Source organism: Python bivittatus, unplaced genomic scaffold, assembly GCF_059951505.1.
Source record: "Python bivittatus isolate LINGU-HERP-01145 unplaced genomic scaffold, Pbiv_v1 ctg000530_np1212, whole genome shotgun sequence".
Taxonomy (NCBI): domain Eukaryota; kingdom Metazoa; phylum Chordata; class Lepidosauria; order Squamata; family Pythonidae; genus Python; species Python bivittatus.
The window spans coordinates 8,663,360-8,683,452 of NW_028277085.1; the positions used below are offsets into that span (position 1 = coordinate 8,663,360).

The following is a 20,093-nucleotide window of genomic DNA, read 5'->3' on the forward strand; positions in this document are numbered from 1 at the left end:
GATAGCACCCAGCATAAAAGCTCTCAGGTGTCAGAAAGAACTACCAGTATTACCAATATTACTAAGGATAAGTGATAAAGCACCATATTCAACTCATAGCAAAGCAGTAACTGAACAATATTTAATACTCATTTTGCTATGAACAGTTTTCTAGCTATACAACCCAATTACTTAGCACTGTAGAATTCTTCCCCAGGTACAAGTCTGCCAATTCCTCATTCTATTTTAGTCTTCATTTTAAAACAGGGCTTCTTACATTTAATCATTTATATTAGTCTGTTTCTAATCATTTCTTCTTCCACTCAGTACTACTGTATTGTTTGATTTAAATTGTTACATGGAATAAAACAGAGTCAGCCTTCCAAACCCAATGCTTCCCAGGAATGCTTGAATTACAGTGCCGAAAACTCCCAGCCAGCATTAGCCCTAACATAGCTGGAGGGTATCTGCTTGGCAAGAGCTGCTTTCAGTCCTGGGAAGTGGAATACTATTGCAAGGAGGAACCAGATCTTGTAAGCCTGTGCAAAAGCCATTCAGATAAAACTCACACTTGGTGGATTTGTTGCAACTGGATGATCGTTCCATTTGGCAGCATCCTGATCCCAGGGTTCACGCACTCTACGTAGAAAGGAAATGGAGGTTTAGAAACCCATTTGTTTGTATAGTGTTACTATGATGTGACATACAAACAGCAACTACATTTTTCCTGTTCAGTTAGATTTCAGAAGATAGTGTTCATTTATTTTATTTTATTTATTCAATTTATATAGCCGCCCATCTCAGACCAGTGACTCTGGGCGGCTAACAACAATAAAAACAGTCAATGTTTAAAACAGTACAAAAAATTAAATATAAATACAGCTAAGAGATCTTAAAAAACCATTGGGATCAGCACAATCATGAAACGGGGCTCTTCGCATGCTCGGGGCCCGAGCCCGGGCACAAAGCCCAGTCTTCAAGGCCTTCCAAAAAGCCAAAAGGGTCGGGGCCATCCTAACGTCAGGAGGGAGGATATTCCAGAGGGCAGGCGCCACAGCAAAAAAGGCATGTCTCCTGGTCCCTGCCAGCTGACATTCATACCATTTGAATGCAATTTTACAATTTCAACATTTTTCAGAGCAAGGCAGGGGGAAAGTGACAAGTTTCTTACTGTTCATGGTCTCCAGGTGCACTGTAGTCAGAAAGGTGATCTCCGCTGTCTTCTAGCATGTCATGAGGAAGGTCTGTCAGTAGCTGTTGTAACTGAAAGTAAAATATAAATATGTGAATAAGGGACATATATCTAGTACCAAAATATATCTAGTCTGCTCTTTAGACTTTAGTACCAGAGGAATTTGCATTAAAAGAACGACCTCTACAACGTAGCTACAGTCTAATGATTGCTATTTTTCTGTTCTGCCATGAACATTTCTTCAAGAGCCTAGGTATATTCACACCCACAAATAATTCAGGTAAGGAAGGAAATTAGGGAAGAGTCATTGTAAAAATATATTTATGAAAGCTGGTTACTTGCGTAACTGGCACACATGCAGTTTTGAGAACTGTTTTTTTAATAGTAATTGTATTACTATTTTAGCACAACAATAAAAACTAGTGTCTGGAGCACTTGTGGGTCCTCTCCTTGTCCGGAGAGGAATTATCAAAGATCTGGCCTACTTGCTGGCTCTTCATTCCACCGCAGTCATCTTCAGTCTGCCATTTCTTCCTGGAAGTCCAGCTTTGAGAACTATGTTTTGATCAACTTATTCAGCAGAAAATACCGCTATCAGAGATACTTCATGAGCCAAGAGACTGCAATTAAAGCACCTCTGGCTGACTATAATCTCAGAAATAACCAGGAACAACAGGATAACCCAATATTAATTCATTCTTATGAGCCTTCCCTTCCCAGTGGCACTCATCCCCCTTCCTAAACACCACAGCAGTTGTCTCACAGCCAAACACATCACCTGGGTCCAGCTGCTTAACTCAGGTTTCATGGGATAACTGCAATTAATGCTGCTCAGTGTAATTTTAATTATTGGTCTTGGACTGCAAATAAACTTCAAATTAACAAGCAGTTCAGTTTGGCGTTAATATCATGAGATGCATTAAAATCATGGTACTTTTTTGAAATTCGGTCTCTCTCAAATTTGGAGCAGATGCTAATAATTTGCACTTATTAAGCAGAAAATAGTGTGGATATAGTACCAAATCAGTGCAGGACTAGTCTTTTGGAAGGAAAGACAGCAGAGCATGCAGTATCTTTCCATCTCAGTTTCCTTCATTTCAGCTATTCACTATGCAGTTTACTTCGAGCAACTTAAATACATTTTAAAAAGCCTTCTGTACTTACTTGAAGCAAAGAATCCTGAATAGAATATACCTGTTCTTCTAAACCTTCTGTGAGGTTTTGGTACACAGAATGGATTTCAACTGATGCATCTGTGCAGTGCATTTTCTTTTTCTCACAATGTTACTAGAAAACTGTATATAATAATGTAAGTGGTTATCATATCATAATCTACCACTCAAATTTCTTTCCAATTGAGCCTTTGACATGTTTATTAACTGGGGCAAAAGCAGCAGCCTAGAAATAAGATGAGGACAAACTAGAGAAATAAACTGTCTCTTGGCCTGAAAACACTCCTTTACTCTTAGCAGGAAAATCACTGATTTTTTAATTACATTCAAATAAATCTTATTTCACACTAACAGCATCATTAAACTCATCAGCGCAATAAGAAAGGAGGGAAACATCAAAATAAAGTCCTGCCCCATCTTTATTACTCTTTGCTTTTGTTCATAATTAAAATTTAGTAGTAAGAAAAAAATCTACTTTATACCAATTACATCAGCTAATATACTACTCCATAATTCTCTGGGGCCAAATCAATTCAAACATCTTTGCTATAATCAGATGTATCCATCTGTAGGTATTTCTGTGATACATTAATCTTTCTAATGTACTATACCAAAAATATACAGAAATTCTAAGGGGAATCTCTAAAATGCAGCAAATTTTTTATATTAACTATAGACATTTTCCCACACAACCCTAGCTTTCACAGAATAAAATTAAACTTATAAAACACACATACTGAATTGCTGCATAAAACATCAGTGTCTCCATACTACCCACATTCCTAAATACCTCACATAAGAGGCATAATTCACAGTTTGTTGCAACAGCAGATAACCTCAAGATGTATAGAGGCTTGAGTCAGAAGAAATGAGCAAGGCATTTTATTTAAGGGAGGCTTTTTTTTAAGGAGTTGCTCCAATAAGGAGCTGTTTGGCTGACATCATGAGAAACTGAAGAGTAAATTCAAGCAGATTATGATGTCACAGAAATATATCTTTCCAGGACAACGTTAGCTTTCATGAAAGACAGGTGGTGAAGCTTCCTGAAATAAGTGATGTCTAACTTCTCCAAACTGAACCCAAGTGAAATTGTGGCAGGCAAAGGATTTGGGAGCAGATAGAATTGCTAGCACTTCCAATCATATGACTATAGAATGAATTAGATGAATTAGCTATTGGTCTGTTGGACCCAGGACTGGTGGCTACTGAAAGGATATCTCCAAAATATAAAGGTATAAAATAGTTGGCTCAAAGAGGAAAGAGTAGCCTGCAAACCATAAGCCATTCTCCAATTCCTTTAGAGTGGTCCCCAGTCCCTCCCTGCTGAAATTATGCTAAAGCCCTGATAAACAGAGACATGATTTCCCAATTTTACCAAGAAAACAAAACAAAAACATGCATAAGCCTTTGGATAAACTTAACACTCATAAAATTCAACCCCCCCAATCTATATTATGCTGCTCACTGTGTCGCTCCTGACAAGGTAAGAGGGGAAAAGTGTGACCTATGGCCACCAAAGGTTACTCACCCTTGGCCAAAAGGAACATACTGGCTCCATTCAAACCACTTAAATCACAATATAAACAAGCTATATTCTAGTGTACATAACCAATATTGCCCTCTCACACGTGAGTCAACAAAACAGGAATGATTTTAAACCAGCAATAAATTGTGGCTTAAAGCTAATTTACAATCTATTCTTCCTCCTGCATAATCAAAATGGTGAAGCTTGAAATTGTAGTTTCTCATTCTGTGCAAATGGACTAGTTACTCTTAAAATGTATAAAGAACACCTATCCTGCAAATTAATTATAAACCTATGCCCTTTGCTGAGAACAGAACAGATCTAGAGATATTAAATAAATCTTACACCAAATAAATGTTTATAGAAATGCAACTTATCCTAGAAAACCCAAATGCCAATTTAATAATAGTGTTTAACAAAAAATAAGATCTAATAAGCCCTACTAAGGTAGCAATCACCTGCCACTCACTTTGGAGAGCAAAACATTATCAGGAATAAACAAACAAACTCATAGTTAACTACATATTGTTGAGATACTGTACATGATTTTTTTAACAGGAACAAAACTGTAAAAGTTAAAAATTACTATGCAAGAGAAAAAGAAAACAACACATTTACAGGCTAAATTATATTACTTCCAGCAAGCACATATTCAATTGCAACATAACAAATATCATTTTTAGTCATGACCTCCATACTCATTCTGTATACCGCTCATGGAAGTCAACAACTTTCATTAAGTAGCTGAAAGTACAGGGGAGGATAGTGTCTTCTATGATTGCCTGTAGAAAAGCTGGCCAGAATGACAAGAACCATGGAATTAGTTCAGTCGCCCAAGCAGCCTTTAGATGAGCGTTCTCAAATGACAACAGTGGCGAAACCTCCTCCAAACCTGAAGGAAAGCTCTTACCATCACAAGAACAAAACTGGAATGAAATAGTCAATAGGGATATGCACCACTTTAGATAAAAAGTTGCCTCAGCATCTACAATACCTTAAACTAGCCATACCTTCCTCCTGATATCTGTAAGGCAATAGTTGGGGAAGACTGCCTTACAAAAATTAAAAAAAAACAACAACCCTCTGCAACTCAATATTCTTACAGCAGTTACAAGGACATGCAAACATTAACACAGCAGCTCATTCCCACGTAAGTTCATGTAAATTACACAAACAATATATGTAAATTGCAAATTTAAAAAATAGAGACATAAAACGAAGCCTTTCATAAATGTCAGGTTGGATCCAGATTAAACTTAATAAGGCAAGAAACTGGGCTTGGCAATCATTATAGCCACTTAAGAGTCTAGCATTGAGGCACCATGCATATCCTAGTTATGAATTAATAAACAAAATGTAGAGGTACTATAGCTGTATTTTAACCATAAACCTTCCTAATCAAAATTAATTTCTAATAAGGTACTTAGCAGTGAACAAGTCACACACCACATATAACAGAAGTGAGAGGAGGAGGAGGGGGCTAAAATCATTAAAGTTTTGCCAATAAGTCATTTTTACCTCTCGCTCCCTAGCATAATCCTCTTGATCATATTCGTCCTCTTCATGTTGCATCTGTAAAGCTGCACTGTCAAAATCGAGCGACATCGTTCACTAGACTGTTTCTTGTTCCACCTGAGAAAAACAGCTATTTGAAAATTCCACATGCAATTAATTAACCCTATAAGGCTTTGTAAAAGAATGTACAAATCTGATGTAACATTTCAGTCCACAGCTCTTAAATACTGAGGTCTTGATTTTCAGGGAACTTTGAGTAGGCAGATGCAGGAATTACCAAAGTTTGGTGGCCTGACTTAAATCACACTTGTTCAAAAATACTTTAAGGCAGGCATCTATTTCTAAAGATTGCCCTCCCCCATCATAGATCCCTTAGTTATATATCAATAATCAGCTTTACTGGATTAACAGTGGCATGTGTTATTAATTTATTTGTGAAATAAGGCAGAAATACAGTTTCTTGGATCAAGACACAGAAGGTTTATTGAATCCTTCTGGCTTACTTACGATGCACAGAAGGGGGCTAAAATCTAGAATCTTGTTGTCAGGTTAAATCAAAAAGGCTGCTAATCCAACTTAATTCAGTGGATCTCCTTCACATGCAGCTTGAGAACAGTAATAATAGCCTATTTTATATTACTGCTTTTCAGAAGTATTCATACCATAATAACAACTTCCTGACAGTAGCCCTCATATTGTGAAATTTTAGGCGAGTGAAAAAATTTAGCTGGAGGGACAAATCTTGATACACTATGGCTGCATTTGTACATCATACTTAGCCTGGTTACCAAATTAACCCATTTTCTGGCATCACATAACAACTGAATCATGAACTAATCAAATGAGCTGGATTTGTACATGAAAGCTGAAAAAAAAAATCTAGCCAAAGTAACGCTAACTGGATTCAGCATGTTGTGCAAATACAGATGCTAGGTGTTTAACTGCACTAGTGAAGTCTGTTATGGGAATGCAACGTTTGAGTGAAAGCTTTGCATGTGAGGGAAAGAACAGGGCAACAGTCTGCCCTGGTTTACTGCAACAAAGACCAACAATTAGGTGACATCTTAAAACCAACAAGTTATCAGGACATCAGCTTTTTTGTGGTCTGCAATCCACTCCATCTGAGGCATGGGAAAATGGGAAGCCTTCAGGGGAACACCCACTCTCTCCACCAATCATTGTTGGGAAATCATCTTTCCCTTGAAACTGCCCCAGAGAACAGATGCTGGCCTGTTTTTCTTGGTACAGCATGACAGATTTTTAACAAGCACTTTTAACAGCAGGAAATGTTTTCTATAATTACATTTAAACCTCTGATACTCTGAAAATGCAAGCAGTCTAAAGCCCTGCTAACTGTAAGGAAGGAAATCTTAGTACTGTATAACCATTACCCTCAAAGGGCAGCCATCTCAGATGGAGTGTGGGTGCCTTTTTTGGATTTTAATTGAGATGTTATCTTTGACCATTTTTGCTTGCTTGTGATACTCTCCCGGATCTAGACATTTTATTTATTTATTTATTTTACAGTATTTATAACCCGCCCGAATCTCAAAAGACTCTGAGTGGCTATTTATTGTGGTGTTTTTTGGCTTTTTCTTAGATGTTGGACGCCACCCAGAGTCCTTTGGGATGGGGGCGGATTATAAATATTGTAATAATAATTATTATTATTATTTCTACAATCAAGGATCTGCTCCCAGATCAATGGCTGCCCCTTTTACAATCAGCCTCCATGGCCACGTCTGCGAGTAACTACAGCAGAGAAACCACGGGCGCCCTTTCCCCCATCGGAACGCGCGTGAGTTGTTCTTACGACAGCCAAGGTTCTAGTCCGCAGTGAGGAACCGGCCGCCGGTCCAAGAAAACCTGCCTATGTGGAACTTTTAACGGGAAGTTTCCCCGAGGATGGGCAGTCAAGGAACAACGGGGTGCTGTGGGAGAAGGAGAAGCGCTCCGAAGGGGAGGTCGAGGCCTCGTTTCCATAGCGACAGCCAGCAACCGCCACCTCTTCCTCCGGGGCCCTTCCACAGCCCCGCCGTCCACGGACCCGAGAAGCCAAGCCTCATTCCCCCCGCCCCGTATCCTCACGAACAGCCCAAACGCCTCACCTTCTCGCCGGCGCTTAATATCCCCGCTCGAGGCGACCCTGTTTTCCTCCCCTTCCGTGTGACAACTGAGCTCGCTACTCGTTCGGCCATTCGTCTCTGGTTACGGACAACAAATCCACCCAATGAGACAACAGATCATCCAGTCGGGCCGCGGCTTGAGAGCAGGGGAAGGCGGGACTTTCCTTGTGCCCTCTTAAGCAAGTTCGGTTGCCTCGCGCGCTCTATTGAGTTTGAAAGCTGGCGCGGGCGGTGGCGGGAAGAGAAAGCGGATCGGCGATTGGCTGGGAACTCTAGCCAATCGGGAGAGTGAGGGGCGGGCAAATTACTTAGTACTTTAAATTGTGGGTTTGGGTGTCTTTTATTTAAGATGTGGGTGAGCAGATTAGTGGCCAAAGTTGAGATACAGAAAGAAAAACAAACAAGGAATAATAGAAGCACAGACCATTGTTTTTCAACCTTGGCAACTTTAAGAGGTGTGGACTTCAACTCCCAGAATTCCCCAGCCAGCATGCTGCTGGAGAATTCTGGGAAATGAAGCCCATACCTCTTAAAGTTGCCAGAGTTGAAAAACAATGGCATAGACTTAAAAACAATGCATACTGAGCTCATTTATCCTGAGCTCCAGAAGTGAGGAAAGGGTTGTTTTCATTATAGTCAAAAATCCACTTGAGTTATGTCATATGTTTATTTTTAAAAAATAAATGGGAAGGATGGTAACTTGTTATCCTTGAGCAACTAAATCCTCGCTGACCTACTGTAAATTATCCACAGATGTATCAATAAATATCTTACCCACCCATTTTAACATTCTAATAGATTCCCCGAATGGAATGTATTTTATCAGTGGACAAATATTTTAATGCTGCAGAGAAAAATTAGTTATTATTACTTATGATGGTCATAGACCATCATAAAAAATAAAAATGCATGTAGTATAACAGAAAATGTAGTAAAATGTCAGAGTTAGTCCTACATCCTGGGAAAGCGCTTGCTCAGATGTTTTAGCTCCTCGCCTACTGCAATTTGCACACCGTAGAACAAAACTGCCACATTTGGACAGATAGATGCTTTGCTTCTTAAGTAAATATAAGCACCCAAGATAATTTGTTAATGGGGAAATGCAAGGTTGAGATGAACTGACAATCAAGGAACGCGTGAATTGTCAGTTCAATGGTACCAGCAAAGCATGGGGATAATCTGTCCACCTATGGATTTTCTTGAATTTATTTCCCTTCCATAACTGATGTAGGAAGGGCATTAAAATGGGTTAAGGTTAACGTAATGCCCTTCTAAATTTAAGAATTGTTACACGATTGAGATATGGGCTTGGTTTTAATTTTACAAAAGAACTATTTGCAAATGAGGTCTGTTCTTTGGGCCTTCCACGTCCACTAGCCATTGCCTAAGTACTGTATTCTCAAAATGCAGTTATTCCAGACTTTAGGAATATTTTAAGCAAAGGGGTAAAATATTGTCCTTAACTTCTCCATCAACTCATTTCATCAGTTCAAGCTCCCTACTGATATACTATATTTAAGTTGCCATTTATTGTTTTCTAAACAAGGACAAGCAGAACAGTCTCTGCATAAAATAGTGCATGGACCCAACTATTACAATTCAGAAAATTGTGGGAAAAGATTTCAAACTGCTAGAACATTCCATTGCAGACCTGACCCTGTTATTTACTGATTTTCATTGCCATTTCACTGCACTATTTAAAATTCCATTCTATATGGGTAAAATCATGAAGAGTCTGGGAACGCTTTTTAAGACAAACCAATTTTTATTTTAAGGCATAAGTGTTTGTGAGTTGCGGCTCATTTTATTAGATGCATAGAGAGTCTTGACTGATGCAGAATTAAAATACAGAGCTGGGGGGACGTGGGGGAGGGAAGGAAAACTTTGTGCATAGATGTCATGGTATGTGAGAATGACCTTGGGGGACAAGGGGAAGAGCCACAGCTAGACCAATGGTCAGATAAGCGGCAGCTGAGCCCACAGAGGAATGGGGATGTGGTAAATGTCTCAGAAGGGACTCTCCCTAGTTTCTTGGACTGTAAAGGTGAGGGGGGAGAAATGTACTTTCAGACTTGCAAGGTTCTGTTAATGTAGCCTTACAATAAAGTAGAATTAGTTCATCTGGGCGTGCTTCCAGTCCGGTCTACCTCATAAGGCTGACACTAGATTTGAGGTGCTACCCTTGCAACTAGATATGCCAAATTCTCCCCTCTCCTCTGATGGGTTCCTATATAGCAATGAAAAATAACCAGAAAAAATATTGCTTCTGGTTAAATGGACTTTGAAAGCAGCATTTGTACCTATCTCCTCTAATGATGTTGGGTTAAATAACATTCTAACTATAAAATCCTCCTCAGATTTTTGGGCTAAATACTGCCTTTTAACTGCTCAGACTGTAGCAGCCTTGTCTGATCCACTAACAAAAGTGGATCTTTTCTGCAAAAGTGATCATCTGAAGAAAAACATTTAGCACCCATATAGGATCCTTCTCAGGTATAGAAAGCAAATCACCCCCAGCAAGCCACTATGCTGGATCTTTTACTGACTGGTAGCCATGGTTTGTTGAATACATCTAGTTTGCACAATGTATTCAGCCAAAATCTATAGTTTATAAAATATAATAGCTGATTGCACTCACCACATTAAGCCAAACGCAAACTAAGTGATAGTTCAGTACAAAAGTCTCAATCTTTTGGGTTCTTCCTCTATTAACCTACAGCTATAGGTTACTGTAGCTTTTAACTGCTCAGTACTGATCTCCTTACTGATTACTCAACATATTATATGCTGATAATGATTCATTTGGCAAGCCGTGTGTTGAAAATGAGACAGAAACCATACATCGGAAAACAGATCCACAGACAAAATTTATTTGCAAACGTCATGATCATAAAGGCGAAACTGATGTCATCTGTATAACATTCAAATTTCCAGTGATGAGAATTCAAGGAGAGAATTACAAGTCTATTGCTTGGCCAACTTTTATAAATATGAATTTGATGGCATTGTGCTCATATATATATATATATATATATATATATATATATATATATATGACTGTATAAAAAGGAAGATACCCTGAGAAAACTCTATTTCATGTCTATCGATATCGCGTGCAATGCAATATTAAAGATGTGCATTTAAAAGTAAAATCCATTCCTGCTACAGCTTAATAGACCACAATGTGCCAGTACTTAACCACTTCTTGTTTTTGGGTAAGCAGGTAAACAAGCTAAGAAAGGACATCTTTATATGATATCTGAATTTAGGATTACTTTTGACTCCATGCAAGCCATGTGGCTGGGCTTAAAAATCTGTTTTGTTTTTAAGTTGTTGGCCATAACGCCAACTTTCAACTTCACACTTGTTTGTCTGCTTACACACTGCGAGGAATGAATCAGCTCTGTGTACCAACTCATTGCTCATTAACATCCTGATTTACGAAGCCAAGATTCCTGGCTTAAAGTGGCATGCAAAGATGGCCATTGAGTTTAGTAAAACTCAACCAAGGTGAGGTTGCTTAAGTGCTGCCTTCGTTTCAGAAATCCAAACACTTTTTACAATCTCTCTCTCTCCATGATATATAAATAACAGAATCACTCAAGGTACATTAATTTACAAAATATTTCCACTTGAAAACAGGTACAGGGATAATGTGGCATGAATGCTTATTTATAAAATCCTTTTCTTAACTTATAGGAACAAACGAAACCCTAACCACAAAAAATATGGAATGGAGGAAAATATATAGCATGCAATAATAATAATAATAAAAAAGTTTGAAATAGCTTCTCCTGAAAAGCAACGTATGATTGCTTTCTTTTATCTCAAACTCCCCAAACTATTTGCGTCTATCATTTTTATTTTTGCTGGTTCAGCTCCAATGCCTTTACCTGCAGGCCAGCAGGCAAACATTTTGCAGATTAAGCTTTTGCTAACACGTTGGTGTCCTAGTAGAACTGCATTATATCATAGGATTACTTGAGAAGGCTAAATCTACCTCATTGTCAACTTCTGCTTCAAAATTAGACCTCATTTCCCTATATAAACTTAGCAAGCGTTGCAGAGTCATTTAAAAACCAGCAACCTATAACTAGGCCAAAAGGAAGAGATAAAATAGTATTAGCTGTTAGCATCAGAATTCTCTCTGGTAGATGGGTAGGGATTTGGGTGGGGATCTTTATAAGCTATAGGGGTTTTTTTCTAAGTTTAAAATTATATCCCACTCAAATTGGTGAAAATTGTTAAGAAGGAAAGTGAATTTTGAAGGGTGGCCGTGAAAAAAGGAATTATATTGTTTTGTTCAACTAAACAGGGGCCTGAAGTTGATTTTGGCAATCATATCTGGTTAAAAAAAAGTAAAATCTCCTTTGAATTGAGCTTGATGCCCGTTAACATCATGGACACATAAATGTCATTTCCTTGGCAGCAACAGTGAAGTGGTTTCCGCTGGCCTCTCTCAGAATTTTTTGAGTTCCCAATCCAGGCTACAGTCCTGAGATTTCCTTATGGTCTCCCATTCAAATATTAACCAAGTTCAATCTTCCTCAAGCTTTTTGAGATCAGCCCAGGATCTACTCAAATTAATTTATGAACTAAAAAACCACAGCTCCAGTAAAAGCATGAGTCATTTCCCCAAATCTTCTACATTAAAAGGCACATCTTCGAGTAAGTTTTGCTTCGGGAGGTTGGACTGTGCTTTCTGATCCCTCCAAAATGTTTTGTAAGTGACTCAGGTTCATGATTTCTCCCCAGTCTCTTGGTCTCTCCAGGGATTTATTTTGCTAAACTAAAACAGTTATCGCTGGTCAGATGCAACATAGAGATGTGAGTAGGTAAATGCATTGGGCATAGATATACACAAACACACACCCCCCCCCCAAGAATTCTTCTGTAACCATATCAAGAGATGTCTCCTATTCTTTGTAGAATTGTATGCGCAGGAACTGAGTCCAGAATAGTCACTAGGGATATTTAGGATCTGCGAAGAAAGAGTTGCCTTGAGAAGGATGTGAGCCAACGGAATTATTCGTTAGAACGCAGCTGCCCTAACCCTTTTCTTACAGGCTGGCACAGCCTTAATTCACTTCCAGAGGAGATGATTGGCAATTTGTTTTCCATATGGTAGCGGATAAGATGATCCACACTATCAAATATATGATCTTTGGTTCTAACCTGGAAAAAAAAAAAGCAGCCAAGAATTTATTAAGTAAAAGGTCCTCAAATTTTGCAATACTGTGACCCTGTAAAATGATAGCATGTATTTGTGCAATCTACCTGAAATAAATTAAGGATTTCATTGGTGTTAGGGATAGGGAAGAAATCAATACACCTCTTACTTATACATATTTGATATATCTATGTAATAAATAAAACTTTGATAGGACCTTACAACTTTGTAAAACAAAACGGTCACTTTGGAAATAAAGGAAAAAAAGCTAATAAATGTTAAAACCCTGCTTTTCATGGGAAGGTTGATCTTGCTTACTTCGGAATGATTCCTGAAATCTGGATTACATTTTGAAGACAGTCACTCTCATCCACCAGTCAGAAAAAAGAAAAGAAAAGAAAAGAAAAGAAAAGAAAAGAAAAGAAAAGGGGATTTTGCCTTAAATTGCCTTCTCTTAAACTGTTCTTAGACTACAGCAACTTGACAAACAGTGGCAGGCTATAAGTTGCTTTTGAGTTCTCTCTTCTTTGATAGAGGCTCAGGTCAGATGGCCAGAGTTTTGCATAAAAGCCTAATGTCCTTCAGGTACAATTATGCATCAAAAGTGGTGGCTAAGAACAAAAAATCCCCACTGAGATTTCACAAAGGGCTCTGCAACTGTTCTATAGCTTTGCATTCAGCATCAAACTGGAAGGCACCCACTGGCAAACTCTACCCCCCAATCCTTCCAACTCTTTAAGAAAATGAGTTTTTCAAAGTCATTATTGGTTTTTAGTGATGAATGGGTCTCTGTGATTCAAAAATAATGGCCTACAGATATGGGCAATGACAGAATGGAATCACACATCATGTTCATTTGCAACACACTGTCTGGCTTGGGCCTAGCACATTGTGGAAAACCATCTCTTACTTTGAAATCCAAGTTTTGTGGCTTAGTATGGTGCTTGAAGACAGACATTGCATCTGTACCCATAAACCATGCCTCAGATAAGGGTTTTGGAAAAGCAGCCTACCTGATTGCACTAATGAATGCAAGTGATGAAAGTATTACATCAAGAGTATATCATCCATGGCATTCCGAAGGTTGCTGATCTACAACTCCCAGTATTCATCATCATTAGCCATTTTGGCTGGGACTTCTGGGAGATGTAGTCCAGCAATGTGCGCTATGTATTTGTCAGTGAATCACAGTGGATAGTAACCTCCCACAATTTGGTGCTCTTCAAATGTTTTAGACTACAGTTCCCATTATCTCCTCCTACCAGTGGCCTGAAAGTAGGCTGAAAGATTAGATTAGATTAAGAAAAGATATGATAAAAAGAGACTAGGGTTATCTTTTGTGCATAATTTACAACTTTCTGGGACCTTAGCAACTTCATGGATTTCCTATGAATTAATGTTCGCTGGAGTATACCCCACATCTATGTTTGGAATATTAAAAAAGTATATTATGTTATGGTTGACCGTCAATTCAAGACAGGGGAGGTCGGGTCAAAACAGAGCTGAGATTTTAATCACAGATCATAGCCACCATCTTGATTTTTTTATCCCTCTCACAAATACCTCTGGTTAGAAGGCACTTCGCATCTTTGAACAGCTGGCAGGATGTCTTCTTTTATGACCATCATCTTAATCATTCCTACCTTGCCTTCAGGATCCACCAACAACAGATGCTTCACTTGTCCTCCCTGCAGTCCACTCAGGACATACTGGCCAGGTGATGTGGTACTTTCCCGTACCAGAAAGTCTCCATTGTTCATTAAGAGACTCTCTGCTGCTTTCCTGGATAACTTCCCATGGTAGCATTCCTCATTCCAAAGCCGTGGCTTTGTATCCATGATGCATCCAAGGCCTGCCATCTTGCTGAATACTTCCTGCTCTACAGTTTCCAATGATTCTGAAGATGAAATAGAAGATAAAGAGATCTGCTGTCTACGTGCATTGGTTCACCCATCCTAGGTGAGTGGGGGCTTATTTCTTGAATAAGCCACAACTGGCAGGATTTGCACAACCCATTATGCCCACAGATCTAAGAAGAGCAGAATATCATAATCCTTTAGCCTATTAGTAAATCATTTATGATACATCTTCTTATTTCTATAATATAAAGACATTAACAAGGTAAATAAACCATTTCTGTTTCAAGTAAAATAAAATACAAACATAAAATTGGAACTACATCATCAAGGCAACTAAGCCGTGTTGAATTTACAGCAACAACTGAAACTGAATCATACTGGTCTGCCAGAAGTAGCTGTATCTAAAATACATCTGAATTGTCTGGGTACTTCACTAACTAGGGAGTTATGAAACAGGCCCTTGCATCGTTAAAGAAAGGGCAATATACCATGGGCTACAGATTCAAGGACACAATCTTAGCTCAGATGGATGTATTAAAATATCTTTAAATCCTTCTCCATCCATATGAATTCTGGGACATGGTATGGAGGTATGAATAAAATCAATCACACAAATGTAAATGCAACATCATTGAACTCCACTAGAGCAAAAAACAAACAAACTACACAATGAGACAAGGGACAACACTGTCATTTAAACCACCTTGACAAGTTAAAAAGGGTCTGACACTGAAGAGATTCTGACGCTGATAACGCAGAAAAACCATATTTTTTTCAACTTATATATCTAAGGCAGGCATTTAGAGAAAGATTCTATACAGACAATAGTATGACTGCAAGTCCTGTCCTCAGCTCATTTTAAAGCTGGCATGATAGGAGTCTTCCAATATTTGAAGGGCTGTCAGGGAGGAGAGTGTGGATTTAGTCTCTATAGTACTCACGGATAGGATGAGAACCAATGGATGGTAGCTTTACAGAGGGAAACATGAATTTATTGATTGTTATTCCATAATAGAACAGCCTGGCTCCTGGAGTGATGGATGCTCCATTACTGGAGCTTTTGAACCAAGGGTTGGACAGCCACTTGTCTGGGATACCTGCCCTGGGCAGGGGGTTGGATTAGAAGACTCCAAAGTCTTTTCCAACTATGATTCTATTCTATGATCTTGAGTCTGACCTTGAGGCTTAGCATTGTTTCAGACAATGCTGGATTAGTGTCTAACGTGAATGTTTCTTTTCGAAGCTGCAAGGAATAGATTTGCAGAAATATTAACATAGTTAAATGATGAACTGGACTTGCGGAGTTCTGTTCTGGAAGGAGGCTTCTGGTCATACCTGATGTAGCTTGTAAGTTTTGAGTATTGATATATCGAGGGTCATCAAAAAGATCCACTTTGCTGCTACTTTTCAGCAACAGAGCATCTTTATCTGCTGCCTGAGCTGGTTTGCTGATATCTGCAATTAACCATCAAAAGAGGATATTTCTTTAGCTTTTCAGAAAAAACAAAAGCTTAGTCTGCAGTGTAAAATACTTGAGGCGAGTTAATCCTACCAAGAAAAGAGAAGGATGCTCGATCTCCTAGTATTTTACTACATACAAAAGCGCTGTGTCTAACATGTTGTCTGTCTTAAAGAAACACCACTGCCAAGGAAAATATTTAAACCATCACATTCTGACTTAATTACAATTACTGTAATCTATCAGTGTGATTAGAATTCATTTGAAAAGTGTGCACCACATTAGTATGTATAAGAACATGGACAGAGGAATATGTAAACAGGTCTAATGGAATAATGATTGGAGGCGGATGGAAGCAATCATCATCATCACCATCACAACAACTTTAGAGGTTCTTAAAAATGCTTCACCAAAGAAGTTTAAAAGACTGACATTATGAATTGTGGTTCTACTGAATTCCAATAGTACCATCCCAGGTAGTCTCAAAAAGGAAACTTGGGGCCCACAAGCAACTTGTCTATCCCCAATAAGGCTGCATGGTCTTCCACCTCTGATGGCCCCTGGGAGACTCCTTTGATGACTTACTGAGCCAGATTAAAATGACAATACTCATTCCAGAATGTAAACATGTATAAAACCAGCACATGGTATGTCAGGACCAGGGCCAGCCCAACATAGCTTCCTAAGGGAGGCCAAGAAGAAGACAGTTTCATCACAGAAACTAAGCAGAATAGTCATCTGGTCTTGATCTTGGCTATTCCCCTCTGCCTACAGTTTAGCACCAGGCATCCTGAATGGAAGATGGTTCATTTCAGCTGTCTCTTCCAGTATTAGCTACTGGGGAAGAAGAAGGCAGCTTTGATTACAAGAAGACTGGGGCTGGATTATACATGTTCCTTCACCAAGACTGGATGGCGTGAACAAGCTCTTTGTAAGACACAGGTGACCCACCTACTGCTCTGTGTTCATCTGGGCAGTTTTCATAAAGCTGTTTGGAATTGGGATCATCATCCTACAAAAATTAAACAGAAACAAATTACTGTGAGGAGTTCTCGGCAGATTCAGACTCACTTGAGTTAACCCATGGTTTGTTGAATAAACCCAAATTAGCTCACTTCACACATAACACTGCATTATATGCCACAGCTTACCTAAGGCCCAGGGTGAGATCATACATTGGGTTAAGCCAAGTGTTTTGCCCATGGCTTTGTTGAATAAATTGCCATTTTTGGGAGGGGTCAAACAAGGATCCTTCTCCAGAACTCCCCCAAAACACCCCAATGAAGCAAAATCTATAGGGAAGAGATAGCCATGGGATGTCAAATCATGATCCTAACAGATCTTTTGATCAATTAAGAATCACAGCACTGGAACTATGTAAGAGGTCAGGAAAAGGAGTGGGACAAGAGAAATATTTCCCCAAGCTGGCATAGTGTACTGCAGGGTAGCTCAGTGGGAGGAGATTAACTTAGAGTTCAGGCTAATGATTTCAGAAGGCACAAAATCCGTCCTAGTGTAGACTAGGTTCAGTGCATGGTGTGTTGCTAAATCACACTGATAACACATATACTTACTAGACATTGTTGCTGTTCCCAATGGATGGGACGGTTGAGTCTTTCTTCTGGGACTATCTTCAGCCTGGCATCTGAAAGTCCACCCATGGGAGGCTCCTTTCCAGGGATTTCGTTATAGTATCCACAATCTTCCTTATCTTGAATATTCCAGGTAGATCCACCAAGGCTCACCCCTTCTCTGTGCAAAAACAAGCCACGGCTGACATATACATTTTTCAGAAGCACAGTATTGAGTGGGGTGGGTGGTTTATTATTCCTCCTCTCCATTCCCATACAAGGGCTTGAAAAAGAAAAGAAAAACCTAGACCAGCAAAAACACTGCAGGAAAAGAAACACTAGAACTTTAAGAACTAAACCTAGAGAGATAAAAAAAGCAACTTAAAATAAGAAAGCCAGTCAACACAATTAACCACTAAAAGCCCCCTCCTTCTTTTGAACTGACAGCATCAGGAGATCTAAGCCTGATCATGAATGAACTGAGGCCTTTTCACATCTTCTTGCAATCATTCGGAAATTGGTTGTCTATGAGCACTTCTCAGATGCAGCTGGGAGAACAGGAAAGGAGTGCTTCTCTTGATAAATTTGAAAAAAGCATGGCTGAGGGCAGGGGTATGAATATAAGTGCCTCCCCTGGCCCCATTTACAGTATTTCTTCTCAAAATAACAACTTGTGATGAGTCTTGATTTTTAATTTATTGTAAGAACGTAATTGGATGAAAAGACAGGAACAGGAAAGAGATATGGACCAAGCGGTCTGATTAGGAGAACATGACTCAAGAATTTAATTATGTGATTCACAGGAGCTGGAAAAGACATTTTCCATCTGTTCATCTCCCAGGGCAGAGGGATCAACACTGAATATACAGTACGAGTTTTACTTGCCTCCTCCAAGCTGGTGCCCTCCAAATGTGTTAGCTTTCATGTACCAGAGACCTAGACTGTTCAGACAATATGAAGACTGAAACCCAACACAGCTGGACACCAGGTTGGAGAAGTTTGCTTTCTACTAGCTCTGATCTGTCTAGCAAAATATAAGGAATATTCTGCTCACCAGGTAAATTCTTTCACAGTATAGTTACAAGAAATCCCGTTGAACCTGAGATCTTCTGCACCCAAAACATGTACATTGCCATTGACCTGCCTATCTGCCACTTCTTTCAGCCCACTTAATATCTGCAATTTCCCTCCCTTTCAGAATTATGAGATGATATCATCATCATCATCTAATGTAACAAGGTTAAATAAATTTGAATCCATCACTCATTTGGGCTGCAGTCCTAGACACATTTATTCAAATGAATAAATTTAAAGCATTTTGTTTAATCGGCAACAGAGCAACTTTTAAAGAGGTAAGTATGTGACAATCCTTGCTCTCCAGCTTATAAAAAGACATAACAGGCAAAGAAAAAAATGGGGAGGGGGAATGAGAAATTGAATGGGGAATAAAGCCCTCATAAATTCAAAGGAATCTATCCAGTTGTGCATAAGAAGAAAAGAATGTAAAAGAGTAAGTAAGGGCTAGACCAGTGTTTCTCAACCTTGGCGATATTAGGATATATGGACTTCAACTCCCAGGATTCCCCAGCCAGCATACTGCTGGGGACTTCTGGGACTCAAAGTCCACATATCTTAAAGTTGCAAAGGTTGAGAAACACTGAGCTAGACAACATTTCTGGCATATAACTCTCTTACTGGTTAGAGATGGAGACACTGAGAAGATGAAAAATGAGAAATTGCAGGTATTTTGAAAGTGGCATCCAAACCAAAGGAAGGTAGAACTTGCTGTTGTTGGCCCTTTGAGGTTGTCCAGACAAGAAGCACAAACCATGAGTACTAGCACTATCTTTATTGTAAGGGTACAGTAATAGAATCTTGCAAGTTTGAAAGCCTTTCTCCCCTCCTTTCCTTTTACTCTCCAGAAAACTAGGGAAGGTCCCTTCTGAAACGCTTCTCATGCCTCTTCTCCTCCTGTGGGCTATCTTGTGCGTGACCATTGCCTAGTCTGCAGCTCTTCCTCCTGTCTCCCAGGGTCATTCCCATAGACCATTACAGCTGCTTTCCAAAAGCCTTGCACTTACCTTTCTTTGGAAGTAATCAAAGCAGAAGGAACCTTCAAGTATTGTTTGAACCGGAGTTCAAAAGCTTGCCCGATAGTATTGATGACTTCTTGGGCTATTCCACAGGGACATTCCAAAATATGGCATGCTAAAAAAAAGGGGCAGGGAAAAGTGGTGTAAAACAAATACTTGGATTGGATTTATTAGGGTACATGTCAAAGCCAGTAATGAAAGGTGATACATTGGTCCTGAAGAGAAGCCTGGAATAGTTTCAAGAGTTATACAGCACAAGAATATTTATTCTGATTTCTGTTCCCATCCCAAGAAAATGCAGGGTGGAAGAATAACATTAAGATCAAAATACATTATGGTACAGATATTCGTAAAAGAATGGGATCTTTATAAGTCACATGATGGTTTCTATGTAAAGATACAGATAACACAGTCTTAAATATATTTATTCAA

The 20,093-nt window shown here is 39.1% G+C and overlaps 2 protein-coding genes across 5 annotated transcripts in view; both read right to left on the minus strand.

Moving 5' to 3' along the window:
* The window catches only part of CEP152 (centrosomal protein 152), a 32,379-nt gene extending 24,801 nt beyond the window's left edge, over positions 1–7,578 (minus strand). For all 4 annotated transcript variants that reach the window (XM_088148575.1, XM_088148573.1, XM_088148574.1 and 1 more), the window contains exons 1-4: positions 7,492–7,578; positions 5,387–5,500; positions 1,151–1,242; positions 549–618 (exon numbers count right to left, since the gene is read on the minus strand). In XM_088148575.1, the coding sequence (XP_088004701.1) occupies positions 549–618; positions 1,151–1,242; positions 5,387–5,473 (249 nt within the window). In that variant the 5' untranslated portion in view covers positions 5,474–5,500; positions 7,492–7,578. The remainder of the gene's footprint in view (positions 1–548; positions 619–1,150; positions 1,243–5,386; positions 5,501–7,491) is intronic.
* Positions 7,579–10,370: 2,792 nt separating this feature from the next.
* SHC4 (SHC adaptor protein 4) overlaps positions 10,371–20,093 on the minus strand; it is a 33,004-nt gene continuing 23,281 nt past the window's right edge. The window contains exons 7-12 of the mRNA XM_007424296.4: positions 19,650–19,776; positions 17,572–17,749; positions 16,949–17,009; positions 15,874–15,993; positions 14,323–14,576; positions 10,371–12,684 (exon numbers count right to left, since the gene is read on the minus strand). Coding sequence (XP_007424358.1) covers positions 12,535–12,684; positions 14,323–14,576; positions 15,874–15,993; positions 16,949–17,009; positions 17,572–17,749; positions 19,650–19,776 — 890 coding nt within the window. The 3' untranslated portion in view covers positions 10,371–12,534. The remainder of the gene's footprint in view (positions 12,685–14,322; positions 14,577–15,873; positions 15,994–16,948; positions 17,010–17,571; positions 17,750–19,649; positions 19,777–20,093) is intronic.